Source organism: Xyrauchen texanus, chromosome 25 (assembly GCF_025860055.1).
Source record: "Xyrauchen texanus isolate HMW12.3.18 chromosome 25, RBS_HiC_50CHRs, whole genome shotgun sequence".
Lineage (NCBI taxonomy): Eukaryota > Metazoa > Chordata > Actinopteri > Cypriniformes > Catostomidae > Xyrauchen > Xyrauchen texanus.
The window spans coordinates 22,693,044-22,707,570 of NC_068300.1; the positions used below are offsets into that span (position 1 = coordinate 22,693,044).

Genomic DNA, 14,527 nt, shown 5'->3' on the forward strand with positions numbered 1-14,527 from the left:
ATAAATTTGCGCGTCCCTGGAACAACTTGTCAAAACATGTCTTGACAGCTATCACACAACTGTTAGTAGTGTCTAGGGCAGTTAATTATCTTTACTCAGAAGTAAAACAACTTTATGCATCATTTAGCCAAGCAGGACAAATGACTTCATGTGTTTGATTTAGACGGCATCTTGATAAAACAAGTTTGAGTGATTCTGTTTGCAAGCAGTACCATGCTAACAGTTTTATTTTCTCTGGACAATATAAAGCAGCCCTGCACTTGTCATTGTGAAGTGTTAGGATCATATTCAATTTAACAATCATGCAATAAGCTTGCCTGATAAAATGCAAGATTCACACTACACACAACAGTTTCCTTGATACTGTGTAATTAATTAATTACAGTGTGATACAGACCAACAACATGTTATTTACATGTAATTATTTCCTGTAACAGCTTTTATCTGCCTATTGTTATTATTATAGCTGTATTTATAAATTTAATTAATGTGTGGTAACATAGAGAGTCATGTGGCCATTTAAAAAAAATATTTTTCCAATTAAGAGTAAAATTTGAATATACACACACACACACACACACACACACACACACACACACACACACACACACACACACACACACACACACATATATATATATATATATATATATATATATATATATATATAGAAACTCAGCAAAAATAGAATTGGCCCTTTTTCAGGACACTCTATTTTAAAGATAATTTTGTAAAAATCCAAATAACTTTACAGATCTTTATTGTAAAGTGTTTATACAATGTTTTCCATGCTTTTTCAATGAATCATAAACAATTAATGAACATGTACCTGTGTAACGGTCGTCAAGACACTAACAGCTTACAGACATTAGGCAATTATGGCCACAGTTAAAATAACTTAGGACACTAAAAGACCTTTCTACTGACTCTGAAAAACACCAAAAGAAAGATGCCCAGGGTCCCTGCTCATCTGCATGAACGTGCCTTGGGTATGCTGCATGGAGGCATGAGGACTGCAGATGTGGCCAGGGCAATACATTGCAATGTCAGTACCGTGAGACACCTAACACAGCACTACAGGAAGGACAGCTGATCGTTCTCGCAGTGGTAGACCATGTGTAACAACACCTGCACAGGACCATCCGAATATCACACCTGTGGGACAGGTACAGGACGGCAACAGCAAAGAGCCCAGATCTCAATCCCACTGAGCACGTCTGGGACCTGTTGGATCGGAGGGTGAGGGCAAGGGCCATTCCCACCAGCAATGTCCGGGAATTTGCAAGCGCCTTGGTGGAAGAGTGGGAACTGGCAAATCTGGTGCAGTCCATGAGGAGATGCACTGCAGTTCTTAATGCAGCTGTTGGCCACACCAGATACTGACTGTTACTTTTGATTTTGACCTGCCCTTTGTTCAGGGACACATTATTCCATTTCTGTTAGTCACATAACTGTGAAACTTGTTCAATTTATGTCTTAAATGTTGATTTTTTTTTATTGACAAATATTCACACATTAATATTTCATGTTGCTGAAAATAAAAGCAGTTGAAAGTGCTATATATATATTGGCTAACACTCGTTTGCCAATACGTCAAAAGCTTCTCTAAATTACCATGTTACTACACGCCTTCTGCATGGGTGTAAGCCGTTGTAATCAATGTTACACTCAGCACCTCTTTACAATCCTGTGAAACAGTGAACAGTCTGGCCTGGGGAGACTTCAGAGCACACATCAAAACAGCGAGGTTACCGATTCTGTTTAAGAATGGAGCTGTTTGCTGTGCTGTTATACGCGGGTTTGGTGGACTTGGCATTGGCTGGAATAGATGGAGCAAAGTGGACATACTCAGGCAAGTGCTTCTGTTTTGAAAAACCTAAAGAAATCACAAATATATCAATCTTGTCTTTCAATTAGTCTTATGAGTCCCGATGCGCACCTACGGAAGGTAAGGATACGAGCCTATATTCCTTTTTAAGGTAATAACAGTTAATTTTACATTAGTACTAAGCAATGTAAAAACCTTAACTAAACACTCAGCTTTCCATTTAATAGGTTTACAGTTATGTTGTGAATAAACAATAGCCTAGACAGCCTAAATAGGGCTATTATTAAACAAATACAACAGATATTTTACATCTTACATTTTCTTTTCTTTTATTTAATTTTCTTTTCTCTGCTGAAACGTCTCATGATTTTATCCAGAGGGAGAGATGGATCAGAAGCACTGGGCAGAAAAGTTTCACGAGTGCGGGGGGAACCAGCAGTCTCCTATTGACATTAAAAGGCGCAAAGTGCGTTACAATCCGCAAATGCCACTGCTCGAGTTGACAGGTTATGATGATATCCACGGGAATTTTCTCATGAAAAACAATGGACATTCAGGTATGCTTTCTTATGTCATACAATCTTTGTATTGACGGCATATGTAACGCCCTTTATCTCTGCGAAAGTAATTTAGACTATGCTTAAAATAGACCGAAGTGACCATTTTTTGTTAACCAGAACGTTTTGGAAACGTTAATTTATGGCTATAAAAAATAAAACCTAAAAAGAACGTTCCTAGAACGTCAGGAGTTTGTTCCCCAGCCCCCAAAACAAATGAACTTTAAGAGAACGTTCTGTCTATGCTGGGGACCACTTGCAATTTGGGGTCTGTTATTTGTACTACATTGATCTTTGTCGCCATCTCGTGTTGAAAGTTCTAATAGAGGATTATGATAGTATCTGTTTTCATATAATGCATTCTTTACTACCGCTGTTTCGTTCAATCTATGTGATCTTTACAGTTTAGGTTAGTTTCCCTTCCATAAATATTATCCACAATCTTGTTTATGACAGTGGAAATTCAGCTGCCAAACACTTTGATGATTTCCAAGGGGTTTCCAGATCACTACACTGCTGTCCAAATGCATCTGCACTGGGGAGGCTTGGAATTGGAGGCCAGTGGATCAGAGCACACATTGGACGGCATCCGCTACATGGCCGAAGTAGATTACTTAATTACATAATTAATTTCTACCCCACTACAAATATAAATCATCTGATTTATGCATAATAAACACAGGGAGATGTCCTAGTTTAAAGCATTTTTTAAAGCATTGTATTGTTCAACGGCTGTAGGGCTGACAGTCCATTCGAGTGCTGCTTGAAACATGCCTGAGTCTTAATATGTCACATTTTATTTTAGACATAAATGGACTTCTCATTGTTTTAATTGCATTTGAAATAGAACGCCAGCGATTTGAAGCTGAGTTGCACTCAAGAGTGTCGAGAAAGTTTTAATTAAGCAATGTAAACTTACATCTAACACTTTCCTTTTTGACTTCTGTGTCATAGCTGCATATCGTTCACTACAACTCTGAAAAGTACAGCAGCTTCAAAGAGGCCAAAGATAAACCAGATGGCCTAGCAGTTTTAGCCTTTTTTTACGAGGTAAGATGGAATTTATTTTGAATTTGCTGTAACCATCAAGTCCATATTATGTTTTAAATAATCTTTTAATTTAGTGGTTTGATATATATATGTATATTAAGGGAAATAAATGGGATTAAGGGAAATCAATAAAGGTAGGTAAATAACTATAGAAATACAGATAAAAATACAATACACAATACAATAGTAAAATACAAAACATTGTCTGTGTAAATGCTGGCCTTTTTATCACTGTCAGCTCTTTAGGAGCTGGGCAAGGCACCAAATGACCCCACGTTGCCTGAAGCACGTAGCACGAATTAAGTTACACATCTGCATTCTCTGAACTAATTGGGTAAATTGATCAGACTGCTGTGTGGTGGCTTACTGGCTGACATTCTGTTCCCACAAGATAGTGTGCAGGTCATGAGCTCCCATTGTCATTTTACTGGGGTAGGTCATTGCTTTGACAACACAGCCCCAGGCACTCTGCTCTGCTGCAATATGTAGTTCAGTTGCAAATCTCTGGCTGTGAAACTTTTTGGGTAATAGCTGGGCATTTAATATTTAAAAACATTTTAATAGTGTGTTGCTGAAACCGCTGTATGAGGTTTTATGTTAATAGCTCAATTGACTTTACATTGTTATAGTTTATTAGCTACTAATAACATTCAAGAAGTTTAATAACTAAATTAAGCATGTAAATCAACCACTTTAAATATAATTGTACAGAGAAAATTATGTTTTTCCCATTTCCTGTGTATTGATATTGCCGGTAATATTTAGATTTGTTTGGATCCTTTCTTTAGGATGGGCATTTTGAGAACACATACTACAGTGATTTCATTGGAAACCTGGCAAAGGTCAAGTATGCAGGTAATGCAAAACATCTGGGATGAACTTTCATTCCAGTGGTTCTCAACCGGATTTGGGTCATGACCCGAAATTAGATGCAGGTCTGTTTTGATAGGGTTGCGGGACAGCAGGTAAAAACAATGCTAAATGAAACTAACCATTTATTTGTATATAGTTAGGATAGCAAAACAAATAGGCTTATCAGCTTTTAACCTTCCTATTCTGTTCAGTCATTTTTGACCGAAATACATTTTCCGTTATAATAAAAATGGTTGAATTTATCAGACTTTGTGACTTTTCCTCCACTTGCCATCTGAACACACACAAAAAACTGGACTTGATTCGATAAATCTAAGTGGTCATAAAAACAAGAGACACCTTTGCTGTTTGTGGTCAAAATTGACCGACCATAGAAAATTAATGGGAAAGACTAAATAAACAGAGCAATTGTTTTATTTGTCAAACACAATGTACACTCACAGAGCACATTATTAGGAACACCTGTTCGCCTACATATTTGGGCGATTATTTAATCAACCAATCACTTGGCAGCAGTGCCATGCATAAAACCATGCAGATATGGGTCAGGAGCTTTAGTTAATGTTCACATCAACCATCAGGATGGGGAAGATACACCTCTATTGTGTCAGGTTAAAAATGAACACAAATAGCAAAGTAAGCGGCCCTACTTGAACAGAATAGGAGTATGTCCAATCAAACTCTATGGTATTTTGGTGCAAATCAATCTGTCTCTTTGCAAAAGTAAGCTATATTAGGCAGATGCCAACATGGAAAGAATGTGTGACATGTCCTCATCCTCAAAAACCATAAACAAAACATAGGATGTTAAAAGAAAAGACAGCCCAGACAGTATTAATTTCACATTCACTTTCACAAGGATAAACATGGTTTGTGCCAACCAAAATGTGACAGTTTAGGTCGCCACTTGATGTAAAATCCTATGTAAAATCTGGGTCATGATGTAAAACCTGTGAGAACCATTGTTCCCCTTCTGTCGCTCTCTTACGTTGTGTCAGAGAACGACACTAGGGGTCTCTCTTGAGCGCCGATATTCACCTCTGTACTATGAAAAAAGGCCAATGAGAGTTGGCAGCCAGTATTTGCATGTCCGCCCCGGACATACGGGTATTTAAGCGGCGCAAATCACGGAGTTCATTCAGAAAATTTCTTCGAGCCGATGGTGCGTGTTTGCAGTTTGCTGCGTGACTACACACGAGTTCCTGCTATCCTCTGCTGCATGCTGTTGGATTCTACGGCGCACAACAGCGGCTTTCTCCTGGTTGCACGGCTGTGCACTTCCTGCCCCTGAGCGCATCGACAGTTGCAGATAGAAAGATCTCTCACGAGTCTTTCATTCATAAAAAGTGATTTTATTTAAAAGAGTAATTTCCTCTAAAAGAGCAAAACACAGCGGCGTGAGCGTCCTTTTAAGGGCGCGTCTTTTAAAGATGCCCTTCCGCCCCTGTGTTGTTCCTGGATCGCGATAGAGTACTCTCCGCTTCCGGCGGCCACAGGCGTTGTCTCGTGTGTCTGGGCAGTGATCACACGAGGCTGCGTTTGTGGATGGTTCATGCTCTCACTGCGAGAACATGACCATGACAGCGTTAGCGATCGCGGCTTGCTTACAATCGTAAGCAAGCCACTCCAACTCAGCCCCGTGTCGCTCCTTCTTCCCACGGGATTGAGGGCGATGCGGCTGGCGATGGAGGCGATTTGGGGATGGCAGCGGGTGCAGCTCGCCGGATGCGCCCCTCGGACCACCAGCGCCCGGCACGCTCGTTGACTCCGTCTTCGCTCAAGGTGGCGGCGACTCGCCTCACAGCCAGTCTGCCTACCCTCAGGCGATGGAAGCAGATGAGTTCGCCGCGACATCGAGGCGTGGGCTCTGGCGCTGAGGGCTCCTCTGGGCTGCCGCCTGGGCTTGCACGCCCAGCAGGAGGCCGGCAGCGCCAGATGTCGATATGCTTTCCGGGCAGCCAATAGCGTGGGCCTGGATTGGAACCCTCCATCCTCCCGCAGCCATCACGGCTAGATGATTGGTTTTTGAGCGTGAGGCGCGCTCACAGCCTCGCCCCCAGTACCTTTCTTCCGGAGGTGCATGATGAGCTGGCGTCTTCGTGGAGAGCACCCCTCTCCACTCGTCGTGCCACCTGCTCATCCGCCCTCGCCACCCTCGGCGGCGGGCGCGCCATGGGTACCACGGAGATCCCCAGGTGGATAGAGCTGTTGCGATCCATCTATGCCCGGAAGCACTACCACCTGGCGGGGCGCCCTGTACTCCCTTCCGGTCCTGTAGAGCAACATCCTCGCTCACCGCGAAGGCCTACAGCGCTACCGGACGGCGCCGCTTCGCCCTGCATGCCATGGCTCTCCTGCAGGTCCGCCAAGGCACTCTGCAACATGCACGGGGTGGCCCTGATCCCGACACGCTGCAGGAACTGCGCTCAGCGACCGACCTGCGCCCTGAGGCGGCGAAGGTCACAGCACGGGCACTTCGGGCAGGCGATGGCCACTCTGGTGGTCCAGGAGCGTCAGCAGTGGCTGGACTTGGTCGAGATGCGTGAAGCCGACAAGACTCAGCTTCCTCAACGCCCCTGTCTCCCAGTTAGGCCTCTTGGCGACACCATGGAGGACTTTGCCCAGCAGTTCTCCCTGGTGAAGAAGCAGGCGGAGGCCATTTCTCACATCATGCGGCGCCGCCAAGCCTGCCGCCACGGCCCAGGCCCCATCTGCTTCGCCCGAGGCGTCCTCCTGCGACCAGAAGATCTTCTGCTCCGCCCCAACCTGGGCCCAGCTCTCAGCCCCAGCGTCGAGCAAACCGCAGGAAGCGTCGCCCCTGCCTCCACGGACCCCGTCGAGGACCGGAAGGCTCCCAAGCGTCCCTGAGACAGCGGACCCAGAGGGCGCGAAGTTAGCTCGGAGATGGTGAGACCACTCCGTCCCCGGTGGAGGGCGGGAGGAGAATCCTGTGTTTTTTCATTTGCGCACCCCTGGCCGGGGCTGCGGTACCAAATTCTCAATAAAGAGCTATTTCCTTTACCTCTGGGTCACATGGCCCGCAAATGCCGTTCTCCGCGGCACTTTTGTTCGGGCCTCAACAGTCCAGCGCCCAGGATCGCGGTGCTCCGCCCTCAGCTCCACGACTGTTCCCGGCCGGCCGGTTCAGGCGAGCCAGAGGGCGCCGACATCAGACCTCCTCCTCTGTCACGAACCCGCCCCTGCGGTAGCGGAACAAGGTAAGTGCTTTGAGCTTATTCTCAGCACCAGAGCCTCGGGGCGCCACAGAGCCTCCCGGCGCTGCGTTACCTGTTCCGCACCGCTCGCGAAGCCCGCCGAGTGCGTCCAAAATACTTGTCCCCTTGGTGCCCCTAGCACAGAGCGCAGAGGCATGGCTTTCTCTGCCCAGCTCGTCACGCTGGCTGCACGGACCATTCGACTTCGATTCACGCAATTCAGTTTGCCAGGTCTCCGCCCCCTTCCTGGAGCGTTCGTTCCTCCGCAGTGCACGGCGAACATGCCCTCTCCCTGCGCGAGAAATCGCCTCCCTTCTAATCAGGGCGCGATAGAGCCTGTCCCTCCAACCGAAGCGAAGAAGGGTTTCTACAGCCCTTGCCGTTGTACCCAGAAAGCGGTGGCATACGACCGATCTTGGACCTGCGAGTTTTCAATCGGACCCTGTCCAAACTCCCGTTCAAAATGCTCACCCAGAAACAAATTCTATCTGGCGTTCGGCATCTAGATTGGTTGCAGCGGTAGACCTGAAGGGCAGCGTACTTTCGCGTCTCAATTAAGCCCTCGACACCGACCCTTTCTACGGTTCGCATTCGACGGCCAGGCGTATCAGTACAAGGTCCTCCCCTTGGCCTGTCTCTGTCCCTCGGCGTCTTCCACGAAGGTCGCAGAAGCGGCTCTTGCCCGCTCACGAGGGCGGGCATACGCATACTCAATTACCTCGGCGATTGGCTTATTCTGGCCCTCTGCGCAGGAATTACTATCGCACACAGAGACCAGGTGCTCGAGCACCTCCGCCGCTGGGGCTTCAGGTCAACTGGGAGAAGAGCAAGCTCACCCCAGTCCAGAGCATCTCTTTTCTCGGTTTGGAGTTAAACTCAGTCTCAATGACAGCACGTCTCTCCAGCGAGCGTGCTCAGTCAGTGCTGGAATGCCTCGCTTCCTTCAAGCCAGGCACCGTGGTCCCGTTGAAGCGTTTCCAACAGCTCCTGGGGCATATGGCATCCTCCGCGCGGTCGCGCCACTAGGGTTGATGCATAATAGACCACTTCAGCATTGGCTCCAGACTTCGAGTCGAGGCGAGCATGGCGCCACGCGACGCGCGCGGCGTGGAAATTACCACTGCCTGCCTCCAAACCTTCAAACCCTGGATAGACCTCTGCTTTCTTCGGGCAGGGGTACCCTTGCAGCAGGTGTCCGTCGCGTTCTGGTTACAACCGGCGCCTCCAAATTGGGTTGAGGCGCCGTGTGCAACGGCGCGCAGCCGCAGGCGGTGGAACCAAGGCCGCTGCGCTGGCACATCAACTGCCTAGAGCTGCTGGCCGTTCGTCTTGCCCTGAAGAAATTTCTTCCGATGATTACGTGGCAAACATGTCCTGGTCAGGACAGACAGCACCACGGTGGTGGCTTACATAAACCGCCAAGGCGAGTACGCTCCCCACATGTCACAGCTCGCCCGTCGTCTCCTCCTTTGGAGTCACTGCGGCGCCACTCACATCCCGGCAAACTCAATGTGATAGCGGGCGGCTGTCAAGACAAACCTTGCCTGGCGGAGAGTGGAGGCTCCACCCCAATCGGTCCAGCTGATTTGGGACAGGTTCGGCAAGGCCCAGGTAGACCTGTTTGCCTCCCAGGAAACCTCCCACTGTCCGCTCTGGTATGCCCTCACAGAGGCTCCCCTGGGGACAGATGCTCTGGCACACAGCTGGCCCGTGGGGCTGCGCAAATGCAGCTTTTCCCCTGTGAGCCTTCTTGCACAGGTGCTATGCAAGGTCAGGGAGGACAAGGAGCAAGTCACTCTGGTGGCCCCCTACTGGCCCAACCGGACGTGGTTTTCGGATCTCACGCTCCTTATGACAGCCCCTCCCTGGCGAATTCCCTGAGGAAGGACCTTCTTTCTCAGGGGCCGGGGCACGCTCTGGCACCCGCGCCCAGACCTCTGGAAACTCCACGTCTGGTCCCTGGGCCGGGACTCGGAGGGTCTAGCCGGCCTACCTTTAGCCGTCATAGACACTATTAACCAAGCCAGAGCCCCTTCGACCAGGCATCTTTACGCCCTGAAGTGGCATCTGTTCAGCGAACTGGTGTTCTTCCGAGCCGAAGACCTGCAGAAGTCGCGCAGTTAGGTCAGTGCTCGTGTTTCTTCAGGAGAGGCTGGAGAGGAGGCTGTCCCCTCCACCCTCAAGGTGTATGTTGCTGCTATCGCGGCCCACCATGACACGGTAGAGCGGCAAGTCTCTTGGCAAGCCGCGACTTAATCGTCAGGTTCCTAAAAGGTGCCGGAGGATGATTCCCTCCGGCCTAACCTATTTCCCTCCTGGGATCTCTCGGTGCGTCCTGATGGGACTCCGGAGACCCCCTTCGAGCAGCTTGACTCAGTTGGACTCAGGGCCCTCTCTCTCAAGGCGGCCCTGCTGATCGCTTCGCCTCCATCAAGAGGGTGGGGGACCTGCATGCGTTCTCTGTTAGCGCGCCTGCCTGGAGTTCGATCCGGCAGACACTTTCGTGATCCTAAGACCGCTGACCGGACTACGTGCCCAAGGTTCCTACCACACCCTTCAGGGATCAAGTGGTGAACCTGCAAGCGCTGCCCGGGAGGAGGCAGACCCAGCCCTCTCACTGCTGTGTCGATGCGTGCCTTACGTATTTACCTGGACCGCACACAGAGCACCAGGCGCTCTGAGCAGCTCTTCGTCTGCTTTGGGGACAGCAGAAAGGAGCGCTGTCTCCAAGCAGGGACTACGCCCACTGGGTTGTCGATGCCATTTCCTGGCTTATCACACCCAGGCTGTGCCCCCCTTTGCGGGTCGAGCCCACTCCACCAGGAGTGTAGGCGTCCTCATGGGCACTGGCTAGGGGCACTGCCCTAGCAGACATTTGTAGAGCTGCGGGCTGGGCAGCACCTAACACTTTTGCGAGATTCTACAATCTCCGAGTTGAGTCAGTTTAGATCCGTGTTCTCTCAGGTACCGAGCCCGTGGGAACTTCGGTGACACGCCGACGATCTGACCGGGTGGATCGCTTGCACCCAGCGCCTTCCCCTAACCAGGGAAACAGTCGCCTTCTTCCCAGGAGATCCCAGGCTTGGGACACTGGTTGGCTCCTCCCTAGCCCTTGCGGTCGCAGTTCTCTTGGAGGGACTTCGCCGACCCAAACCACTCGCGGTACCGCTAGCTACCCTATACTGGTATAGGGGCCCCACAGGTAAGGCCTCCTGCTCGGACTCCCCTGTGTGTAAAACCACGGTTCTGTCCCCTCCACGTGAGTTGGCCGTGTTTCCCTTAGGCAGTCACAGCTGCCCCAGGTGCCGTGCTGTATGCTCCCCCTCTTTGAGGCTGGTGCTACCACCGCACTACTGTTCACATAAGGCCTAGGTATAGGCCATGCAATGTATGTGCCACTCAAATTTGCCTCCCCTCCGGGTAGGTGTGGCCTCCGCAGGGTCTTCCCGCCCTACCAAGGGCTAAGACCCCCTTCCCTCAATCGTGTAAGGGCCCGGCGTGGTTGCTCTATCGAGAAACATAGAGAAAAGAGGCCCAGCCAGGCTGGCCCGTTCCCATGTTGGCGGCCGTCACCTTGTTCCCCCTCGGGGTAGCGATAAGGAGTCCTGATGGCTTAAATGGGGCATTGGGGAAGAGTGCGTCGCGGCTGATACAGTTGGTGGTTCTGCGTAGGAATACCTGCTCGCTCCTGTATCAGCGGATCCGCATGCGGCTCAGCGCATGGCGCTTTTAAGTGGACCCCTAGTGTGGTTCTCTGACACAAGCGTAAGTGGCGACAGAAGGGAGCGTCTAGGTTGCGTATGTAACCTCAGTTCCCGATGGAGGAGCGAGGCGTTGTGTCCCCCTTGCCACGTCGCTGAGCCGAGCCCCTGTTGTGGCGGACCATTTCCGGCTCCTCAGAAAAATCCTGAATGAACTCCGTATTTGCGCGGCTTAAATACCCGTATGTCGAGGCGGGACATGCAAATACTGGCTGCCAACTCTCATTGGCCTTTTTTCATAGTACAGAGGTGAATATCGGCGCTCAAGAGAGACCCCTAGTGTCGTTCTCTGACACAACGTCTCGTTCCCTCCATCGGGGAACTGAGGTTACATACGTAACCTAGACGTTTTATACTATAAGGCTCATGACTGTGTCTTGTCTATGCACTTGTTTTTTCATATTTTTCTCTATCACTCTACACAGGCCAGTCCATGAATATATCTAACTTGAATGTACGCTCCATGCTACCAGAAAACCTCAACCACTTTTTCAGATATCAAGGCTCCCTCACCACACCACCATGCCACGAGAGCATTCTGTGGACAGTTTTTGATACCCCCATCACCCTCTCTCACAATCAGGTGCCACCTCAGAAAGTTCACAAGAAATTGTTTTCAATCTTTTTTGCTGTACGTTTAACTTTTAATGCGGTGACCTTCAGATCAGGAAATTGGAGAGCACATTAATGGACCATGAAAATAAGACCCTGTGGAATGACTACCGCATGGCCCAGCCTCTGAATGACAGAGTGGTGGAGTCCTCTTTCCTCCCACGTCTGGGCACAGGAGGTTAGGCCAGTGCTTCTAATTTCCAGCAGAGCCAAAAAAACACTAAGTGACAGGTCTGCAGTACCTGAGAATGTTCTCCCTGTCTTCTTTCGGTTTCCTGCAGGAATTTGCCGTCAAGAGGAGATCGAGTCTAAGCTTAAAAGGATTGAGAGCCTTATTATGTCGCTGGACAAAAAAGTGTTTTCAGGTATAAAATCTTTTGATCTTTTCACGAGGAATGCCATCAGGGTATCCTTAAAGGTGAAGTGTGTAATTTCTGCGGTACTAGTGTTATTGAACAGAATTGCAATAATAAAGACATTTTCCCAAACTCTCTCCTCTTCTGCCATTGGTTGGAAAAACAAATAGTCTTGACTCAAACTCACAGCACTGGTTGAGCCAGTGTTGCTGTGTTGCTCTGGGGTGCGTTTCCCAAAACAATTGTCAGCAAACTATGGTCGCAAGTTAAATCATTACCAACATAGTTCATTGATTTGGTGTTTCCTGAAACCGTACTTCCAACGAACTTTTGCAAACATCATTGCAAAATTGTGTGGTTGTAACAATAGCTCTCCATCTGTGGTTAGAAGTATCATTCCTTGTTAGTTTGCTGTGTGGACATTATTTGACTTCACTGAGGCTTTTATATCTTTTACTCTATATCTTTCATTCTGTCAAGACCTTGACCACATTTACAAGCATTTAGAAAATGATTTATATTAACGATAATATGTTTTTGAAGAGTGCGCATGTGCAAATGGTCAACAGCGAAGTCTAATGTAGAGGGAAACCCCAGTATTGCAGTGCAATGCATCTGTCACATTGCAACGTGTCTTCAGCGGCTAAATATTTGTGGAAGTTATTACTCCACCCACTGAGTAACATCATTACGACAGCTAAAGTTACATGGTTCGAACAGTGGATGTGTGTCATAATATTATGGTTTCGGTAACAGTCGTGACTAGCTAGTTAATTTCTACAATGATGCATCCTACTAAGGTGGTTGCGTAATGAGTTATGTCGTTGTACGAGAAACGCACCCCAGGTTGGGATTCTAAAACAAAAAAAGCAATGTTTTGATAGCGTTACGAAAGGTTAACACTTTTGGAGGAAATCAACATACAAATCACTTATAGATGTCTATGCATATTAAGCTGGGATTGGAGAAAGTATTTGAACAGAACAGATGACACACTTCACCTTTAATTAATACATTCTCACTATACATTCTTAAGCTATCTCTAATATAAAAGTATGAAAACGAGCTTTGACATGTATTTGGTTTTTGCTTTTCAAGGACAACCATCTACAAGTAAGGGTGAGTATTTTAGAAAATTTACTTTTAGAATAGGTAGAAGTAGACATTCATCAAATACAGTTTAATTGTGTGAAAACAATTGTATCCGAGTGAGATTTATATTTTGCTTTGTTTTCTTACCTTTCCTTCCCTAGGCCCGCAATCCCTATCGCCAATGGTCCTTTACTTCGCTGAAAAGAATCTGGAGAGTTATGCCTTGGTTAACTTGATTCATCCAATGAACCTGCAGTCCTTTACAGCCTGCATGAATGTCCGTACACCCCCCACACATGACCTCACCGTGATGTCCTACTCCACCTCACACAATGACAATGAGCTCATGATCACTTTGGGCTTTGAAGTGGGTATCTGGATCGGTAACGAGTTTGTGAATTTGCCTTTCAACCGTCAATCCAAAGACTGGACAAACTACTGCTTTACCTGGGCCTCTCATACCGGAGGGGTTGAATTGTGGGTGAACGGACTGATTGGTGAAGAACGGTATATTCGGTCAGGCTATACAATTCCATCAGGAGGAACACTTATTCTGGGGAAGGACCAGGATGGCTTTTTAGGAATCTCAGCGACAGATGCGTTTGTGGGCCAAATGACAGATGTGAATGTGTGGGATTACGTATTGACTGCGGATGAGATTGGCGAGCAAATGTTTTGTGGTAATAGCAAAGCAAAAGGGAATGTCTTGAGCTGGGGCATCACTCAGCTCAGTCTGTATGGAGGAGTTCAGCTGCAGGCTGAACAGGTTTGCCACTGAAAAAAGCACCACTGTCAGCAGTATGGCTCAGAACTTTTTAAACGAATGTCAATATCAGCCTCCCCAGAGCAGTCCCAGGGGATTAAATGCAATTTAAGATGAAAACTATGACATTTTGTTCACTATGTATTTTTGATGTAATGGCATATGATGGTGGGAGTGACACAATGACCTTCATGGTTTGTCAATAATATGAGGAATATAAGGACAATAATTCCATTTTCATTAGTGAAAATGGAATTATTGTCCTTTATTAAAAAAAACAAAAAAAATATTATATATATATATATATATATATATATATATATATATATATCTATCTCATGAAAAAATAATTAAAAAATCTCATGGTCAGTAAGAAATATTTTTGGGTGGTGGCAGTTGCAAAAAGTTCATTTTGGATCT

General features: G+C 47.5%; 1 protein-coding gene across 1 annotated transcript; it reads left to right on the plus strand.

The window, feature by feature from the left end:
- The first annotated feature begins 1,703 nt into the window (after positions 1-1,703).
- Positions 1,704-14,316, plus strand: ca6 (carbonic anhydrase VI). The gene is made up of 10 exons (XM_052091942.1): positions 1,704-1,852; positions 2,206-2,385; positions 2,842-2,990; positions 3,340-3,435; positions 4,224-4,290; positions 11,710-11,867; positions 11,948-12,074; positions 12,178-12,261; positions 13,351-13,371; positions 13,506-14,316. Exons 1-10 carry the CDS (start codon positions 1,768-1,770, stop codon positions 14,120-14,122), a joined length of 1,584 nt encoding a protein of 527 aa, XP_051947902.1. The 5' UTR covers positions 1,704-1,767; the 3' UTR covers positions 14,123-14,316.
- Positions 14,317-14,527: the final 211 nt, after the last annotated feature.

Bases quoted from the DNA above. Each gene is read 5' to 3' on its own strand.
- ca6 (XM_052091942.1), top strand. From the start codon at position 1,768: ATGGAGCTGTTTGCTGTGCTGTTATACGCGGGTTTGGTGGACTTGGCA. The intron at 4,291-11,709 runs GTAATGCAAAAC...CACTCTACACAG, and splicing joins GGCAAAGGTCAAGTATGCAG to GCCAGTCCATGAATATATCT. The intron at 12,075-12,177 runs GTTAGGCCAGTG...GGTTTCCTGCAG, and splicing joins CCCACGTCTGGGCACAGGAG to GAATTTGCCGTCAAGAGGAG.